At 41.2% G+C, this 18,842-nt stretch overlaps 1 protein-coding gene across 1 annotated transcript in view; it reads right to left on the reverse strand.

Moving 5' to 3' along the window:
* LOC112258108 (serine/threonine-protein kinase 32A-like) overlaps positions 1–17,563 on the reverse strand; it is a 59,943-nt gene extending 42,380 nt beyond the window's left edge. Inside the window, exons 1-3 of the mRNA XM_042327056.1 lie at positions 17,299–17,563; positions 12,222–12,277; positions 11,825–11,976 (exon numbers count right to left, since the gene is read on the reverse strand). Coding sequence (XP_042182990.1) covers positions 11,825–11,976; positions 12,222–12,277; positions 17,299–17,350 — 260 coding nt within the window. The 5' untranslated portion in view covers positions 17,351–17,563. The remainder of the gene's footprint in view (positions 1–11,824; positions 11,977–12,221; positions 12,278–17,298) is intronic.
* Between the last annotated feature and the right edge of the window lie 1,279 nt (positions 17,564–18,842).

The raw sequence follows: 18,842 nt of genomic DNA on the forward strand, positions 1-18,842 counted from the left end.
GGTTCGCCAATATCCAACATGTGAACAAGTTCGATTAAAATTTAGTGTGAGGCATGTAATGAAAGTGGAGGGTTAAATTATCAAGGCTAAAAGACAGCGCTGCAATCTTCACGACTACATGATGCAACAGCCAGCAGAATATCCCCTTATGACACGTACGGTGTCGGTGAGCTCTCACAATGACTAAGCCAAGCCAGAGATGTCGCTAGTTATTCTAAGCCCAAACTAATTCCCAGAAAAGGCTATTCATTAGTGGCTAGTGATGGAAACACCACTCAAAAACACTGATAGAACTGTTCCATCGAAAGAAGAAGCTTTATGTCAGGTGTGGTATGACAGAGCACATCCATCTAACAAGGACTCCATCCATCTAGCAATCATGCAGCGGAGTGCCACAGCAGGCCTGCCACATCAGACCTTGCCTGTTCCCCTACTCCCCATTGATTTCACGTGACTGAATTCCCACTGTGATCTGTACTTGGCACTGTAAAATAATTTGTGTGAAAATTATTTCACTCAAGACCTTCCTTGCTTGACTAGCCTAGAGTGAATCTCCAAGATAATCAACACAGATCAAAGGCAACTTTACACTTTCATTCTGAACATTCTGTTAGGTTCCACAGAAGTTTCTTATCTACTTGTTCGAAGTTCAGTGTAGTCATTTACGTCAGCGATCCATTCATACACTATCTTGTCACCTGTCAATGGAAGTGAAAGGTTTATTAGTGCTTCCATGTGTAACCGATGTGAAATGGCTAGCTTAGTTAGCGGTGGTGCGCGCTAAATAGCGTTTCAATCGGTGACGTCACTTGCTCTGAGACCTTGAAGTAGTAGTTCCCCTTGCTCTGCAAGGGCCCCGGCTTTTGTGGAGCGATGGGTAACGATTCTTCGTGGGTGACTGTTGTTGATGTGTGCAGAGGGTCCCTGGTTCGCGCCCGGGTATGGGCGAGGTGACGGTCTAAAGTTATACTGTTACACATGCCTTTACTTCCTCCGTGAATAATACCAATCATTGGCTGGCATTCAACTAAGGATGGAGGGGGGCTTGCTGCAGTAGGAGGACATCATGTCAATGACTTCATGGCCAGAGAGTGTAGGATGGAGGGGGCTTGCTGCAGTAGGAGGACATCATGTCAATGACTTCATGGCCAGAGAGTGTAGGATGGAGGGGGCTTGCTGCAGTAGGAGGACATCATGTCAATGACTTCAGGGCCAGAGAGTGTAGGATGGAGGGGGCTTGCTGCAGTAGGAGGACATCATGTCAATGACTTCATGGCCAGAGAGTGTAGGATGGAGGGGGCTTGCTGCAGTAGGAGGACATCATGTCAATGACTTCAGGGCCAGAGAGTGTAGGATGGAGGGGGCTTGCTGCAGTAGGAGGACATCATGTCAATGACTTCCAGAGAGTGGCCAGAGGAGGACATCATGGATGGGCCAGGAGGGGATGGAGGGGGCTTTCTGCAGTAGGAGGACATCATGTCAATGACTTCAGGGCCAGAGAGTGTAGGATGGAGGGGGGCTTGCTGCAGTCATGTCAATGACTTCATGGCCAGGGATGGAGGGGGCTTGCTGCAGTATCATGGACTTCAGGGCTAGGAGTGTAGGATGGAGGGGGCTTGCTGCAGTAGGAGGACATCATGTCAATGACTTCATGGCCAGAGAGTGTAGGATGGAGGGGGGCTTGCTGCAGTAGGAGGACATCATGTCAATGACTTCAGGGCCAGAGAGTGTAGGATGGAGGGAAGCTTGCCAACCCTAAGTGTAGGATGGAGGGGGGCTTGCTTCCATCAGGGAAAACTCACCACTTTGTCCTCTCAGCAGCTCAGGTAGAATGGCTTGTTGGTCTATGGTCTGTCATAGTCATTGCAGAATAGAGCTTAACTGGTGTTTGGTGAGATCTCACTGTAAGTACAACACAGTGAAAGCATAACACAGAGAGTGAACACTACCTACTGAATAGATGTTACAGAGCTGCAGAGTGGCTGTCTAACATCATTCCCTCAGGGGACAATGCCTTAAGGTTCACTGCTATAGGGTATTTCTCCTAAAAGGTTCACTGCTATAGGGTATTTCTCCTAAAAGGTTCACTGCTATAGGGTATTTCTCCTAAAAGGTTCACTGCTATAGGGTATTTCTCCTAAAAGGTTCACTGCTATAGGGTATTTCTCCTAAAAGGTTCACCGCTATAGGGTATTTCTCCTAAAAGGTTCACTGCTATAGGATATTTCTCCTAAAAGGTTCACTGCTATAGGGTATTTCTCCTAAAAGGTTCATTGCTGTAGGGTATTTCTCCTCTAAGATGCATAGATTTTAAAAAGGCTCTGCGGTGAGCCTGCAAAGCCTCAGTGTCTCATGGGGAACGCAGGGTTGTAAATTCGGCAAAGAGTATGAGGGACATCTGCAAAACAGAACAGATTAATGGCTGCCTTTTCTAATAAACATACAGTATTTTTTGGAAAAAAGTAGAGAAGAGATGGCGCCGCCCACTAACCAGTGTATGATGCTCCTGAATGGCCGGGAGCATCCTGCGCCCCATAAATCACACAGACAGACAGAGGATGATAACTTAGGCCCACAGACGATGGTGTCATGATGTCACCAAAGTTTCCCAGTGTTCCGTCACGAGAAGGGCTGAAGGAAATTGTAAACCCAAAGTTAAGGAGGAGAGGAACTCACTCCTGGGAGCCTCTGCAGCTCTGCAGTCTTTAAAGCGGCAATCTGCGATTGCTAAAATGCATGGTATATGGCCATTGATTCTTGAAGAATATAAATTATAAATGCCTCATGAGCTTAGTTCAACTGTCACACTCCATGAGAACCCTAAAAATAAGCTTGTTTTACTTGTTATTGTAAACAAATCCTGTATAGCCTCAAAACATGATTAAATCTATGAATATGGATAGTCAGTCCTTGCACCATAGGTCTGTCTATAAATTTGAGAGTGGTTACATTTCTCTAGCCCCATTACTCAGCTGTTCACCGAAACAGTGGTGGGGTGTCCGCTGTGTTATTGTTTGAACTGTAGATTTCCCCTTTAAAACGTCAAGAAATCAGTTGTGAGATGTTAAAGTACCTCTGAAGAGACAGTCTGACATGTTGGGGAGCTGGGGGATAGTTTGACAGAGCCACTGAGGGAAGTCAAAGCACCTGAGATCAAACACATGTAACTATCACATTAACATCAGATGCTGTACTGTATACGCTCACTGACAGTCTTCTCATGGGTGACTGTAGGTAAGAGTGGACTAGTTTAAAGTGTTGGACAAAAGTCTGAAAAAAGAAACGAGAAATTGAACTGTTTAGAAATTACAGTACTTTTTGTACATTGTTCCCCTGTTTTTAGGGGACCAAAAGTACTGGCGCAAATGAACTTATATGTGCAGTAGCCATTTCCTGCAGTCAATGACCAAAAGTGCCCTCTTTAGACTCATGGGTGAAATGTTAATAATATGTCATCATTTCATCATTAATAAAGATAATACATTTTTTTACGACAAAATTACGGTTGCCACACCTGTCAGGTGAATGGATTATCTTGGCAAAGGAGAAACACTCTCTAACAGGGTCGTAAACAAATTTGTGCACAATATTTGAGATAAATCATATATTTGTACATATGGAAAATTTATCAGATCTTTTATTTCAGCACATGAAACATGGGACCAACACTTTACATGTTGCATTTATATTTTTGTTCAGTATATATCTGACATGGTACAGGTGTCTTCTTTTTTTTAAGCCCATTACCACTTGTGTGAGATACAGTATATACTTTCGTTTCAGAGTAGATTTGTTAAAAACTACCAAGAATATCGCTGTTCGAGCATAAATGAGCCCAATGCAGTAAAAAGTGAAGTATTTGGTCCAATATGCATAGCATGCAATTATTACATCAAGCTTGTGACTTTACACATTTGTTGGATCCATTTGCTGTTTGTGTTCCAGATTATTTGTGTAAAATAGAAATGAATGGTAAATAATGTATTGTGTCATTTGAGTCATTTTTTATTGTAAATAAGAATATAATGTTTCTAAACACTTCTACATGAATGTGGATGCTACCACGACTACGAATAATACTGAATTAATCGTGAATAATGATGAGAGGTCAGCGTGTCTTTGGGATATGATATTTGTGCGCCTGTAACTAATTAAGTATGCGAGAAATGGCAGTGGAAACTGGAAAAGCCTTATATGGGCAAATATTGATATAATAACCATCATATTGAAGTAAACTTGGAGTAATACAATTATATGGTGTGTGGTCCTCCCACTATGACTCGGGAAAGCATTCAGTTTATTAGGATACAGATCAAATAAATCATGATGAACTTCACAAGGTGGTGAATGTGCACAGTGATCTTGACGCTCCTTTCCAATAAATATCGAGGGTCCTTTTCTGGTGACATGATCATTGATGCTTGAGTGCCATTGAAAAAATAGAAATATTCTGCTCTGATCCATAATAATCTCATCATGTAGACTATCCTACCCGCACAGCCTACATGCACTGTATCCTCGAGCTGTTGGCTACTTAGCTAGAGCGAACGTGCCAAAACCAGAGTAGGCACATTTTCTATTTAATGCAACAGATTTTGTGACAAAACTGTCGGTAGAGTTGAAAATGCGTTGGGAACACATTGAACTTTAGATTTGTATTCAGTACATGAAAACTTAAGCGAAAAGGTACATTTTGTGTGCATTATGTTGTCACACTGATTTTTATCGCAACAAGTCCATTTGGTGGAAACACCACTGGTGGGAACACATGCATATTTTCTTTGTGCAGATTCTAGAATATTCGCATGAAAATCTGTCACCAATTGGATGGAAACCTAGTTTATAATGGAACCAAAGAAGTGATTGCCACACATTCTGAGGACTAAAACCTTGTCTGGTGAGTTAGATGTGTTGAGAAGAGCTTGCCAGTCAGATCTAAGAGAATCTAAGCATCTCAGTAGTGCTGTGCTCTGCAGGGCAGTGCTCTCTATTTCTCTCTACAGAGCTCCTTCTGATGTTGGAAAAATACTCCTGGCTCAGCGGAGTCTGCCGAGGTGAGAGCGTCTGGGAGCTGTCACTAGCACTTACATAGGGAGAGGGACATGAATTTGCCTTGTTTCCTGCAGGAGAAATATCCGTTTATTTTCCTTTACATTGTGGGCACTTATGGGGGAGAAAAGTAATGTTAGTTATTTTTCTGTAATGTAGTGGCATGATCCAGCCAGCTTCCCCTCCTAAAGCCAGTCGGAATATTCATGAAGGAACGTGTTGATTTAGCTGGAGTGGCCTGGAGAAGGGGGGATAGCAGTTCCTACCGGGAATCGATAGTGCACGAAGAGTCCGTAGCCTACTGGAGAGAGCTTAATCTAGTAGAAAATCTGATTCTTATGTTTCACTGGTGGTTTATTATTCTTGTTCCCACAGCACACTCTACTGAAGTGGGAAGTTGGTGAAACCTAACCATTATAGAATCTTATGCGGCGGTGAGGGAAATATGTTTAGAGGGTGTAATACAATACAATGGGTGTTTCTCAATATGCAAACAACCGTGCTCCACACTCTCATGTTCCGAGGGTAGTCTCTGACAATGTTCTTTCGAGTACGTTCTTGTGAGGATGAGAGTGTTGAGAATGCATAAAACCTTACATTTGAGAAGCACTCCCCCTACTATATTACCACACGCTTCACCTCCCATTCACTGAACTTTCTTCCAGCCAGGTCAACGGCAACAATAGACGAAACAAAATGTACACAAAGCAAACGTTTAATTTCATACCTATCAGCTAGATATGTGAATCGTAATAATCTAGCTAACCAGACAGTTTAACAGGCAAAGTGAACTAAAACGAATTGTATGCAAAATAGATGTCAATTCTTCGTGGCTATCTGGCTAGCTAACAGTAATAACTAGTCAGTTAGCCCTATTGACATATTATGGGCTTGCAATCTAGGGTACGTAGGCAAGTAAACATGCCAAAACTAACACAGCATGTATTTATTAATGTATCAAGATAAAATATTTTAGTCCGGCAACATATGAGATGTATAGGCAACATTTCATTCCGAAGTCGGAGTGTATTTTCTCTCGCTTCAGCTCAAATAATGGCAGCCATTGATTTCAAGAACTTTTGCATTGCTCGTAATTGGTTACGTCATATTTCTTTGCATACTTTCCATTGAAGCTTGCATCGATGCATGCTTCAAAATATTTACAAATGGAGTACGCAATCGAGAAGTGCCCTCCGTACTCCGTTTCGCATACTTGGATTTGGACTCAGAGGCTGACCCTCCTGTGCTCCAATATGTGTGCTCGGAGCACGGTAGTATGCATTTTGAGAAACACCAAATGTAATAATCTAGAATTTATGTTCTTAACCCTGGGCAACATGGGCCTGGGAGGCTCATAGGGATATTGGTATCCACAGTACTCTACCAATTACATATTGTTCAATTCAAAACAATTGCGCTCCCCAAAAATGATGATTTTTTTTTTTACAGAAATGCACTGCAATTTAAGCTTTAAACTTTCTCTCTGGTAGAATTGCAGGATAATAGCTTTAAAGCTGCAACAACAGGAAATCTCTCTGCCCAATGACAACATTTTGAGAATGCAGGAGCTTGACAATGGCAAAAATGTATCTCCGATGCCAAAACATGCGGGCCTTTAAAATGTTCCAAGACTTGGTTCGTACAGTCCAAATACTGCCGAAGTCATAGTAAAACAATTTACTAAACCTCGAAGCCGTAAGACTGCTAAAAAGTTGGTTAAATAGCTAACCAAAAAGCTACCCGGACTATCTGAAGTTATCCTTTTTTTTTACTCATCACATACTGTATGCTGCTGCTACTGTTTATTATCTATCATGTTACATCGTCACTTTATTCCTACACCGAACAAAAATATAAATGAAACATGCAACAACTTCAAAGATTTTACTGAGTTACAGTTCATATAAGGAAATGTGTCAATTTAAATCAATTAAATTAGGCCCTAATCTATGGATTGCACATGACTCGGAATACAGGTACTGTATGCATCTGTTGGTCACAGATACTGAAAAAAAAACTAGAGTCAATTGACGCACCTGTGCAACAATCTAAGTAACATAATGAAAAAATCCCATCAAAATCTGTCAGTTTAAGCTAGAGATGGGCTGCATCTCAATCTACCACATCCGCCTATGGCGGCCTTCAGCAATTCTGTCCCTACTCTCACACCATGCACGCTACAGAACTCAAGTGTCTTTGAATATGTATGAATACTTAGCTGCAATGGTCATCTGCCATCTTGGCCTCAATAAATTACAATAAACAATCACCACAGCTTACTGTAGAACTAAGACTATACTGTCCTAATGAGCCACATATGAGGCAGTGCAAACTTATCTAGAGAGCAAGAGAGAGAGAAAGAGCCATTTAGCATCCCCAGCAGGTTGTCAGGGTGGCATAAACTGCCACCTGTTCATTATTTTCAACAAGCCTGGGATTCTGATTAGTTTTCTTGGCATGGAGTCTCCCACCCAGGTCAGTTTGTTCTACCGCACATGCAGTTTGAAAACACCATTCAGGCCAATTTAGAACCAGCATATCTCACAGTAAGCAACTTGAGAGGTGGAATCCCGTGCAAAGAAAAGTAATGGACTTTGGACCAAAGGGTTCCAATTGATGTTTTTCCTGAAAAATATTCACACCCCTTGACCTTTTCCATATTTTATTGTGTTGCAGCCTGGAATTAAATTAATTAAATTGAAATTGTTTGTCACTGGCCTGAACACAATATCCCATAATGTCTAAGTGGAATTCTGTTTTTCATAATTGTTTTAAACAAATTGTTATGGCAAGCCTAAATAAGTTCAGGAGAATAAATGTGCTTAACAAGTCACATTATAAGTTGCATGGACTCCCTCTGTGTGCAGTAATATTGTTTAACATTCTTTTTAATAACTACCTCATCTCTGTACCACAGGCATATAATTATCTGTAAGGTCCCTCAGTTGAGCAGTGAATTTCAAACAGATTTAACCACAAAGACCAGGGATGTTTTCCAATGCTTCACAAATAAGGTCCCCTACTGGTACAGTAAAAGGGTAAAAAAAAATGAGACCATGCATATCCCTTTGAGCATGATGAATTTCAGGGATTTCAACATGAGGCCAATGGGGACCTTAAAACAGTTACAGAGTTGAATTAATGGCTGTGATAGGAGAAAACTGAGGATGAATCAACAACATTGTAGTTACTCCACAATACTAACCTAATTGACAGAATGAAAAGAACGAAGCCTGTGCAGAATACAAATATTCTAAAACATGCATCCTGTTTGCAACAAGGCACTAAAGTAATACAACAAAAGTTGAGGCAAAGAAATTACATTTTTGTCCTTAATACGGAGCGTTATGTTTGAGGCAAATCCAATACAACACATTAGTGAGTACCACTCTCCATATTTTCAAGCATAGTGGTGGCTGCATCATGTTATGGGTATGCTTGTAATCGTTAAGGACTGGGGAGTTTTTCAGGATAAAAAAAGAAACAGAATGGGGCTAAGCACAGGCAAATTCCTCGATAAAAATCTGTTTCATTCTGCTTTCCACCAGACACTGGGAGATGACATCACCTTTCAGCAGGAATTGCTTACCAAGAAGAAAGTGAATGTTTCTGAGTGGCCGAGTTACAGATTAGACTTAAATCTACTTGAAAATCTATGGCAAGACCTGAAAATGGTTGTCTAGCAATGATCAACAACCAATTTGACAGGGCTTGAAGAATTTTGAAAAGAGTAATGGGAACATTTTGCACAATCCTGGTGTGGAAAGCTCTTAGAAACTTACCCAGAAAGACTCACAGCTGTAATTGCTGCCAAAGGTGCTTCCACAAAGAATTTACCTGGGGGTGTGAATACTTATGTAAAAAATACATTTCTGTATTTCATTTTCTATAAAATATAGAAACAGGTTTTCACTTTGTCATTGCGGGGTATTGGACGTAGATGGGTGAGAAAAAACAAACAATTTTGAATTCAGGCTATAACAACAAAATGTGGAATAAGTCAAGGGGTATGAATATTTTCTGAAGGCACTGTAAGTCCAGATATTAGTTTCGCAAAGTGGCCTATAATGCACAACATAATGTATATTCTAGCACATTTACTATAATGTATGTTTAATTGACTCCCATGTTGTATCTGTAATTGCCTCCACATCAATTAAATGTTCCAAGGCCATTACTCTCTGGTTTACGTTGGAGTTTGCATATTTAGACAGAACAAACACGCCTTGAATCAATAACAAGAAGTCTAATGAATAGCTTATAGTTCAGCTCAATTTAATTGACAAAGTCAACACAGTGCTGATAGAAATACTGGAACAACTTTCACAATCAGGTAGCCTACAAAAAGCAATCACTGACACACACACACACGCACGCACGCACGCACGCACGCACGCACGCACGCACGCACGCACGCACGCACGCACGCACGCACACGCACGCACACACACACACACACACACACACACACACACACACACACACACACACACACACACACACACACACACACACACACACACACACACACACACACACACACACACACACACACACACACACACACACACACACACACACACACACACACACACACACACACACACACACACACACACACACACACACACACACACACACACACACACACACACACACACACACACACACACACACACACACACACACACACACACACACACTTAGAGAGAGAACTGAGGCCATCTCAGAAGTAGCTGATTTAAGCCTGCCTCTGCAGAACAGACCTGGATGAGTCCCCCAATGTGATGGTGTTACATTGATTCCGGTCCCCCGGTTGACTGACAGCTCCCTTCAGCCAGAGGCTAATACTCCTTCAGCTGCTGTCGACCGTGGGGAGAAATTACGCCCCATCCCAGCAGCCCCGGCTGAGGAGGCACAAACTACAGTATGAGGCATCAAGGTCACCCTACTGTCTTCTGCCTTAACGCGCTTCATCTGCAGTCCACTGAGCTGCCTCCCCCTCAGCGAGACCATCCCAGCACTGTGACCTTCCACTAACTGACCTGACAGAAGAAGGGCATACTAGTGTCCTGTAACATAACGTGATGTTTGAATAAACCAAGACACTGAGTGAACAGTGACGTTATGTAGAGTGGCCCCCGTGTGCATTTTGGGGATTGTGGATCACTCCCTGGGTCGTTCGGTACACAAGGTATTGCAGACTGTATGGCAATAAGACTAATATGCGTGTTTACTCTATGCAGGTAACCTTCCTGGTTAAATAAAGGACAAATAGTGAAGAACTGTTTTTGACGCATTGAGACCATTACAAAATAAGCATGTTGAATGAAAGACATGAGACACTTCCCTACCTCACTGATGCCAATGAACATTCTTGTCCATGCACTTCATTAACTTCAAGTCCTTGTTCTTCTTCATTGTCGATTCAGTAAAGCAATTTCTGCCTTGTGATGCTCGCCACAGGATGTGGAGTGAGATAGAAAATTCACCTTCAATAAAATCCCTTCCATCATTGTCTCCGCTCCATCCATTTTCACTGACAGCAACAGCTCAGGATGACGCCCAGACCAGCCAGTTTCCATAAAGGCCCTGTCTGTCTCTGAGTAGGCACTCTGCATCATCAATAGTAAAAATACATGCTTGCCTTGGTAGAGTGAGTGATGTGCAGCTGAGTCGGGCTCTGGGTCAGATGCCTAGTGTGTGTGTATGTGTGTGTGTGTCTCTCTCTCTCTCTCTCTCTCTCTCTGACTAAGTTCAGTATGTCTTTACAATGTACTTACAGTACCAGTCAAAAGTTTGGACACACCTACTCATTCAAGGGTTTTTCTTCATTTGACTATTTTCTACATTGTAGAATAATAGTGAAGACATCAAAACTATGAAAAAAAGACCACGTAGTAACCAAAAAAGTGTTAAACAAATCAAAATATTTTTTTGATTTTTCAAAGTAACCACCCATTTGCATTGATGACAGCTTTGCACACTCTTGGCATTCTCTCAGCAAAGATTCTTGAGGAATGCTTTTCCAACCATCTTGAAGAAGTTCCCACATATGCTGAGCACTTGTTGGCTGTTTTTCATTCACTCTGTGGTCCAAATCATCCCAAACCATCTCAATTGGGTTGGGGTCGGGTGATTGTGAAGGCCCATGTTAATTGAAATACTACCTCATGAAGCTGGTTGAGAGAATGCCAAAAGTGTGCAAAGCTGTCATCAAGGCAAAGGTTGGCTACTTTGAAGAATCTCAAATATATAACCTATTTTGATTTGTTAAACACTTCTTTGGTTGCTACATGATTCCATTTGTGTTATTTCATAGTTTTGATGTCGTCACTATTATTCTACAATATAGAAAATAGTCAAAAGAAAGAAAAATCCTTGAATGAGTAGGTGTGTCCACACTTTTGACTGGTACTGTACTTCCATAATCCTTCACAAGTAACTACCCACAGGATTTTCAAAGACAAAAAGGCTGAGATTTTGTTCCACTTTTTTTGTGGTGTTTGTCCTCCTCCATTCTATACTTCAAAGCCTTGGCTGAGCAAACATAAATGTTAGATTGGAGAGGGCATTCAAGCTTCTGCCACTTTCAAGGTGAGAGTCCTCTCGCTACAGATGCTTTTTCACTGTATTCAAAGCCCTTGTTCCTAACAGTTGCTGTTGTTTCTTTCTTTCTTGTTCTTTTCTTTCTTTAACGAATGCTCCCCCCCACACACACACGCACACACGCACACACACACACACACACACACACACACAGAATGAGCCTTACCAGAAGTTGACAAGGAAAGGATGCTCGAGGTTCCGCATGATCTGCATCTCCTTGAAAACATTGCGGACCTCGTTCCGTTCCACACACTTCAGTTTGTTCATATACTTCATGGCATACATTTTCTTTGTGTCCTTCTTCTGCACAATGCACACCTAGAGAGAAACAGACACTAGCTCTGCATACATCCTGCTATCAACTGAGTTTACTGAATGGGTTTCTTGCTGAACATTGCATTGTGGTTTTACTTAAATGTAAACACAAGCTGTAAGAAAGTTATTTGATAGAATGTGAAAGTACTGTTCTACTGCATCTCCTGCATCTGTGGCTCCTCAAGACAATTAAGAACCGATTATTTCAAGTGGAGGTTGGACTCAGCAATTTACCAAAACAGACTTACCTTCCCGAAACTTCCTTTCCCGATAGCCCTTAGGATCTGGAAGTGGTCAAAATTGACTGTGGAAAGAAGAGGAGCATCTCTTTATTTTCATATTCGCAGGCAAACAGCATACAATTTCATACAATCACAATCTTGTTGTATTACGTAGAGCATGCACGAGAAAACACTAAATGGCACTAGAAACAATTGACATTCAGTGTCCTTTTTAACTTATGTGAGGCAGTGTTATTATCTCAAATGGAAAAGGATCTAAATGTGAAGTCATTTTGGCCGGGGTAAGTGGGACTACACTCCCAGTCAAAAGTGTTATGCCCATTGGGGGCACAGGGGTATGTGCTCAGATGTATCCTGTTTTAAAATATACTGTATATATATATATATATATATATATAGTTTTAATGGAGCATTTTTTTGTTAAATATGTTGTTGTTTTTTTCTGTAATACTGCTTGTCAACTAGCAATTTTATGAAGTTGGCCCAGACAGGTTCCCAATCTCACACCTCATAACTATCTGCAAAGAAGCCATTTCAGGTTATCAATGAAGTTAGAGTAGCTAGCTTGTCTAACTATCTTAGCTGGCATGCCTGCTGGCAAGCAATAACTAAATGTACTGATGATTTTTGGGGTGCTGGATGCCCCTGCTCCCAGGCCCAATTTAACCCGAACCTGCACCAGTTATCGGTCTAATCTCAAAAAACATTTATATTCAATTGGAACCAGTTGTGGCCTGTCTTCACAGCCATGGCAATCGAAACATAGGGGTATCCCTCTTTCTATCTGCCATCTCCTAGGGTGACGTGCAGCTGCCACCAACTCTCGCTCTGGCCCCGGTCATGTGACCTGGCCGGTGTACCCCCGCCGAGTAGCGACACCTCACATCCCCTCGGAGTGGATGGATTGGATGTGACAGTTAATGATATGCTCTGTTAGTCCTGTATCAGTGGCACTTCCCCTCTCCGCTACTTGTGTTTCACTGTTCACTACAGGCTCTGAGCCTAACTCTGGTTCTGATGGGGTTTTAGGGAAGGACAGCTGTGGTTTGACTGCGAGGAGAGCTGAGCAGCGGGTGCACAGAGACAGAGGCTGTGGGTACCGGTTACTTGCTCTTTCTCTATCTCTCTGTCTGTCTCCCCTCCCCCTCTCTGTGATGATCACAGAGGCAGGAAGCTCTAGCGGAGCCTCATATACACTAGTACGCAGCCATGACTGAGTAAGTCATGCGGTTGCTGTGGCGACTGAAACAGAACCCACGGGTCCCAGTCAGCCAGAGTGTGAATAAAGCATGATCACCAGACAGGCGTGCCCATTAAGAGAAGTGAAAGCCCCAGGGGACAGACAGACAGACAGACAGACAGGCAGACATGGAGGGGGGACAGGTCACAGCTTTGGCATGATTGTCAACAGAACAAAGTCACAGAACAAAGAACATTTAATTCCCAATCCCATTCTTAATAGACTTATAAAGCACTCAGTCCTGTTGATGTACTAAATCTCTCTATGGTTCTCTATCTGTAATTTGTCCTGTTATTTCTCTGGCCAACACCAATCCCAGGTGCCCAGGCAGTAAATTCAGGGCATTGGAAAATTGAACACTCAGCTGCAATGTCAAAGCCACAACAACAATATCAAGGAGCACTCCAGTTATTTTGAACTCCCAAGTACAAATCCAAGGCACACATGACTTTTATTTCTGAGGTGATGACTTTGTCCGTAAATGAGTAACTAATGGGATCGATGGCAGAAGCTAACATTTAAGGAAATAACAAATGTTGAAAGAAATGTATGACGATTATTCTGGCAACGGCATAAGAATACCACGTGGCTGGAGTCACAGCAAACAATGTCCATAGTGTACACTCTAGAAAAGATGCTGTACAAGTGTACAGATATACAGTTGAAGTCTGAAGTTTACATACACCTTAGACAACTACATTTAAACTCAGTTTTTCACAATTCCTGACATTTAATCCTAGTAAATATTCCCTGTCTTTGGTCAGTTAGGATCACCACTAGTAGTGAGAATGATTTATGATTTATTTCAGCTTTTATTTCTGTCATCACATTCCCAGTGGGTCAGGAGTTTAAATACACTCAATCAGTATTTGGTGGCATTGCCTTTAAATTGTTTAACTTGGGTCAAACGTTTCGGGTAGACTTCCACAAGCTTCCCACAATAAGTTGGGTGAATTTTGGCCCATTCCTCCTGACAGAGCTGGTGTAACTGAGTCAGGTTTGTAGACCTTCTTGCTCGCGCACGCGTTTTCAATTCTGCCCACAAATTTTCTATAGGATTGAGGTCAGGGCTTTGTGATGGCCACTCCAATAGCTTGACTTTGTTGTCCTTAAGCCATTTTGCCACAACTTTGGAAGTATGCTTGAGGTCACTGTCCATTTGGAAGACCCATTTGCGACCAAGCTTTAACTTCCTGACTGATGTCTTGAGATGTTGTTTCAATATATCCACATAATTTCCCTCCCTCATGATGCCATCTATTTTGTGAAGTGCACCAGTCCCTCCTGCAGCAAAGCACCCTCACAACATGATGCTGCCATCCCCGTGCTCCACGGTTGCGATGGTGTTCTTCAGCTTCCAAGCCTCCCCCTTTTTCCTCCAAACATAACGATGGTCATCATGGCCAAACAGTTCTGTTTTTGTTTCATCAGACCAGAGGACATTTCTCTAAAAAGTACGATCTTTGTCCCCATGTGCAGTTGAAAACCGTAGTCTGGCTTTTTTATGGCTGTTTTAGAGCAGTGGCTTCTTCCTTGCTTCCTTTTTCTGAGGTCTTGGCTGATTTCTTTTAATTTTCCCATGATTTCAAGCAAAGAGGCACTGAGTTTGAAGGTAGGCCTTGAAATACATCCACAGGTGTATCAGAAGCTTCTAAAGCAATGATATCATTTTCTGGAATTTTCCAAGCTGTTTACCTCTTGAGCTTACTTGAGACGCAGACGTCTCACCTAGAGCTCTAGAAATGCACATGCGCGACGCTATATGCTAATGGTATTAGTTAAAACGCAAACGTTCATTAAAATACACATGTTTGGTATTAAAATAAAGCTACAGTCATTGTGAATCTAGCCACCGTGTCAGATTTTTAAAATGCTTTTCCGAAAGCATGAGAAGCTATTATCTGATAGCATGCAACACCCCAAAAGACCCGTAGGGGATGTAAACAAAAGAATTAGCATAGTCGGCGCTACACAAACCGCACAATAAAATATAAAACATTAATTACCTTTGACCATCTTCTTTCTTTGCACACCTTGATGTCCCATAATCAATACTGGGTCTTTTTTTGGATTAAATCGGTCCATATATAGCCTAGATATCGATCTATGAAGACTGTGTGGAAAACGGAAAAAAAGAGCGTTTCATAACGTAACGTCATTTTTAAAAGTTAAAAATTCGACGATAAACTTTTACAAAACACTTCGAAATACCTTTCTAATGCAACTTTAGGTATAACTACACGTTAATAAGCTATAAAAATCATCAGGAGGCGATGTAAATTCGATAGCCTGCCGTGTGGAAAAATGTCCGGAGAAAAAGACAGACAATGCCTCGGGTTGGTGGTCGGAGAGAATCGGTTCCCTTTGGGCGGATCTACCAAGAATCAATTCAGATTCAAATGAGGAGACTCTATAGATCCTGTGGTAGCTGTAGGTACTGCAAGCTTGGCCTAATATATTACGGTTCACCTTTAACAATTCATGGGAGTGGCGCATGGATACTTTTTCCATCTCCAGTGATCAGATTTTCCTGCGCTTTTCGATGAAACAGACGTTCTGTTATAGTCACAGCCGTGATTTAAACAGTTTTGGAAACGTCTGAGTGTTTTCTATCCACACATACTAATCATATGCATATACTATATTCCTGGCCTGAGTAGCAGGACGCCAAAATGTTGCGCGATTTTTAACAGAATTTCCGAAAAAGTAGGGGGGAGGCTTAACAGGTTTTTAAAGGCACAGTCAACTTAGTGTATGTAAACTTCTGACCCACTGGAATTGTCATACAGTGAATTATAAGTGAAATAATCTGTCTGTAAACAATTGTTGGAAAAATTACTTGTGTCATGCACAAAGTCGATGTCCTAACCGACTTGCCAAAACTATAGTTTGTTAACAAAAAATGTGTGGTGTTTAAAAAACAAGTTTTAAATGACTCCAACCTAAGTGTATGTAAACTTCTGCCTTAAACTGTACATGTATCTATAGGTACAGGTATGTCAGCTTTCATGTATGTGTGTTTTTCTCTGAAAAGGAGAGCATTCACTCTGTCTGTCACAGCTGACCTACCAATAAATAATCCTTTGCTAATGCTTTGTCACCTTCATTAATTTGATACAGCTAAACATTTGCATAACACGTTAGCCTACTCCCACTGATGTGCTCTATAAGCTGTTACAGTAACTGTATTCTCGTGAGTGAAGAAGGTTAGCTGTAGAAACCTTAGATCATCACTTATTGGCTTCCAAAATGTAAAACACCCTCAGATGACAGCTGATTCATTATGTAATATATAGAAAAACATCATGTCTTTCATTAAAAGGGAACCAAGTGACAGCCCTTGAATTGCTGATGTACTCTTAACTCTGTCGACTTGTTGGGGTTTTGCCAAAGTGAGTGAATTCAATCTAGAGGATTTGTCACATTCAAAGATGTTGAATTCCACTTAGCTAGTATATACTGTAAGCCCAGCACAGTGCATAATTACACATAGAACTATATTACACATTATATTACATATATTACACATATAGCTATATTAATAATAATAATTATATGATCTCTATGACACAATGTCTGCATACCTGAATGATAACTACCATCACACGTTTCAGAAACACATAGCTACCTTATGAGACTTTAAGAAATCTGTTAGGAACCGTGGCTTTACTGATGCTTACATTTCTATTGATGTACTGCATCTTCTTCATCTGTTTGTTCAATCTATCGTCTTCATTTTTGATACAGAGGCTACTGGAGTACACTCAGAGAAGACAAATCCAAAAGGAGAAATGTCTAATAGTCCTCATTGCCCACTTTATAACAGGCTCGGTCATTACTCACCCTCCTCTGTGTCATCGGTGACGGAAGCCTTGTTGGATTGTCCCAGCCCCATGTCTGTTCCTGTAGTCCCCAGCCAGGCAGGTCCCTCTCAACTCAGTATGGAATAGCTGTCCCACAGCCAGGGAGACATAGCCTGGAGCCTGGGCTGGACCAACCTACCTAGATCCACCGGTTGGGTTGATTGGAACTTGGCCTGTACTCTTCTCTGTACTCTATAGTTCCACACCCAGGGGTGTGGATCTATCTCTGACCCCCCTTAACAGGAAACCAAACTATATAAGAGAAAAACACACAAACATGACACAATGTGTCAAAATCAAGAAGGGAAGGGGCTGAGTGGTTGAGCCAACACATCACGGTAATGCTCTAATCGTGTTGGTAGGAGATTGTCGAGAGATGCTCTTTCCGATTGTGAACATGCCAAATTCTTCGAAGGAGTAAACCCAGCAAACCAAAATTGGTTCTGTGAAAGTTCCCAGAACATTCGTTAGGTTGCAACAAATGTTCTCCTAACACAAAAACTGTCCAGTCGTGATGATGATTATAGAATGTTTGTATAAAACATTTGCTTGATTTTGCAAGAATGTTCCTAGAAAACATTTAATCTGTTCTTTAAAGGTCCCCAGAATGTTTCATTATGTTGTGGGAACAGTCTGGTGAGAACATTGGGGTGACATAACAAAATATATGTTCACAACAACAACACAAACATGTCCAGTTGTGCAGATGATTCTACAATGTTTATTTTAGGCTGCAAAAAAAAATCACAAAACACATTTACCTGAGGTTACAAAAACATTCCCAGAAAACATTTTGTGTGTTCCCAAAACACAAAAAAACTGTCCAGCTGTGCTGACATTCAGATAATGTTTGTATTAGGGTGCACAAACCATTCCTTTGATGTTGCAAGAATGTTGACAGAACAGCCTTTCTGAGATCTTTAAAGGATCCCAGAACATTTAATTAGGTTGTGGGAACAGTGTGGGTACATTACAAGAGATAGGATCCAAAACCACAAATGTACTCAGTTGTGATGACATTCATACAATGTTTAAGTTAGGTTGTACAGGACATTCCTATAATGTTGTAAGAACGTTGGCACAACTTTTGGTTCCCAGAACATTTCAGAAGCCCTTTCCTGCAGTCAAATTACCTAGTGGCCTTATTACATTTTTTTCAAAATAAAAAAATTAATTAACATAACTTCAAAAACCAGCTGAAAATCTGGTGTTTCTATGTCAAACAGTTTTGTTATATTTTAGTCTTCGGTAATGTACAGTATCAGTCAAAAGTTTGAACACACCTACCCCTTCAAGGGTTTTTCTTTATTTTTACTATTTTCTACATTGAAAATAATACTGAAGACATCAAAACTATGAAATAACACATATAGAATCATGTAGTAACCAAAAATGAGTTAAACAAATAAAAATATATTTTAGATTCTTCAAAGTAGCCACCCTTTGCCTAGATGACAGCTTTGCACACTCTTGGCATTCTCTCAACCAGCTTAACCTGGAAAGCTTTTCCAACAGCCTTGAAGG

This window comes from Oncorhynchus tshawytscha, linkage group LG09, assembly GCF_018296145.1.
Source record: "Oncorhynchus tshawytscha isolate Ot180627B linkage group LG09, Otsh_v2.0, whole genome shotgun sequence".
Classification (NCBI taxonomy): domain Eukaryota; kingdom Metazoa; phylum Chordata; class Actinopteri; order Salmoniformes; family Salmonidae; genus Oncorhynchus; species Oncorhynchus tshawytscha.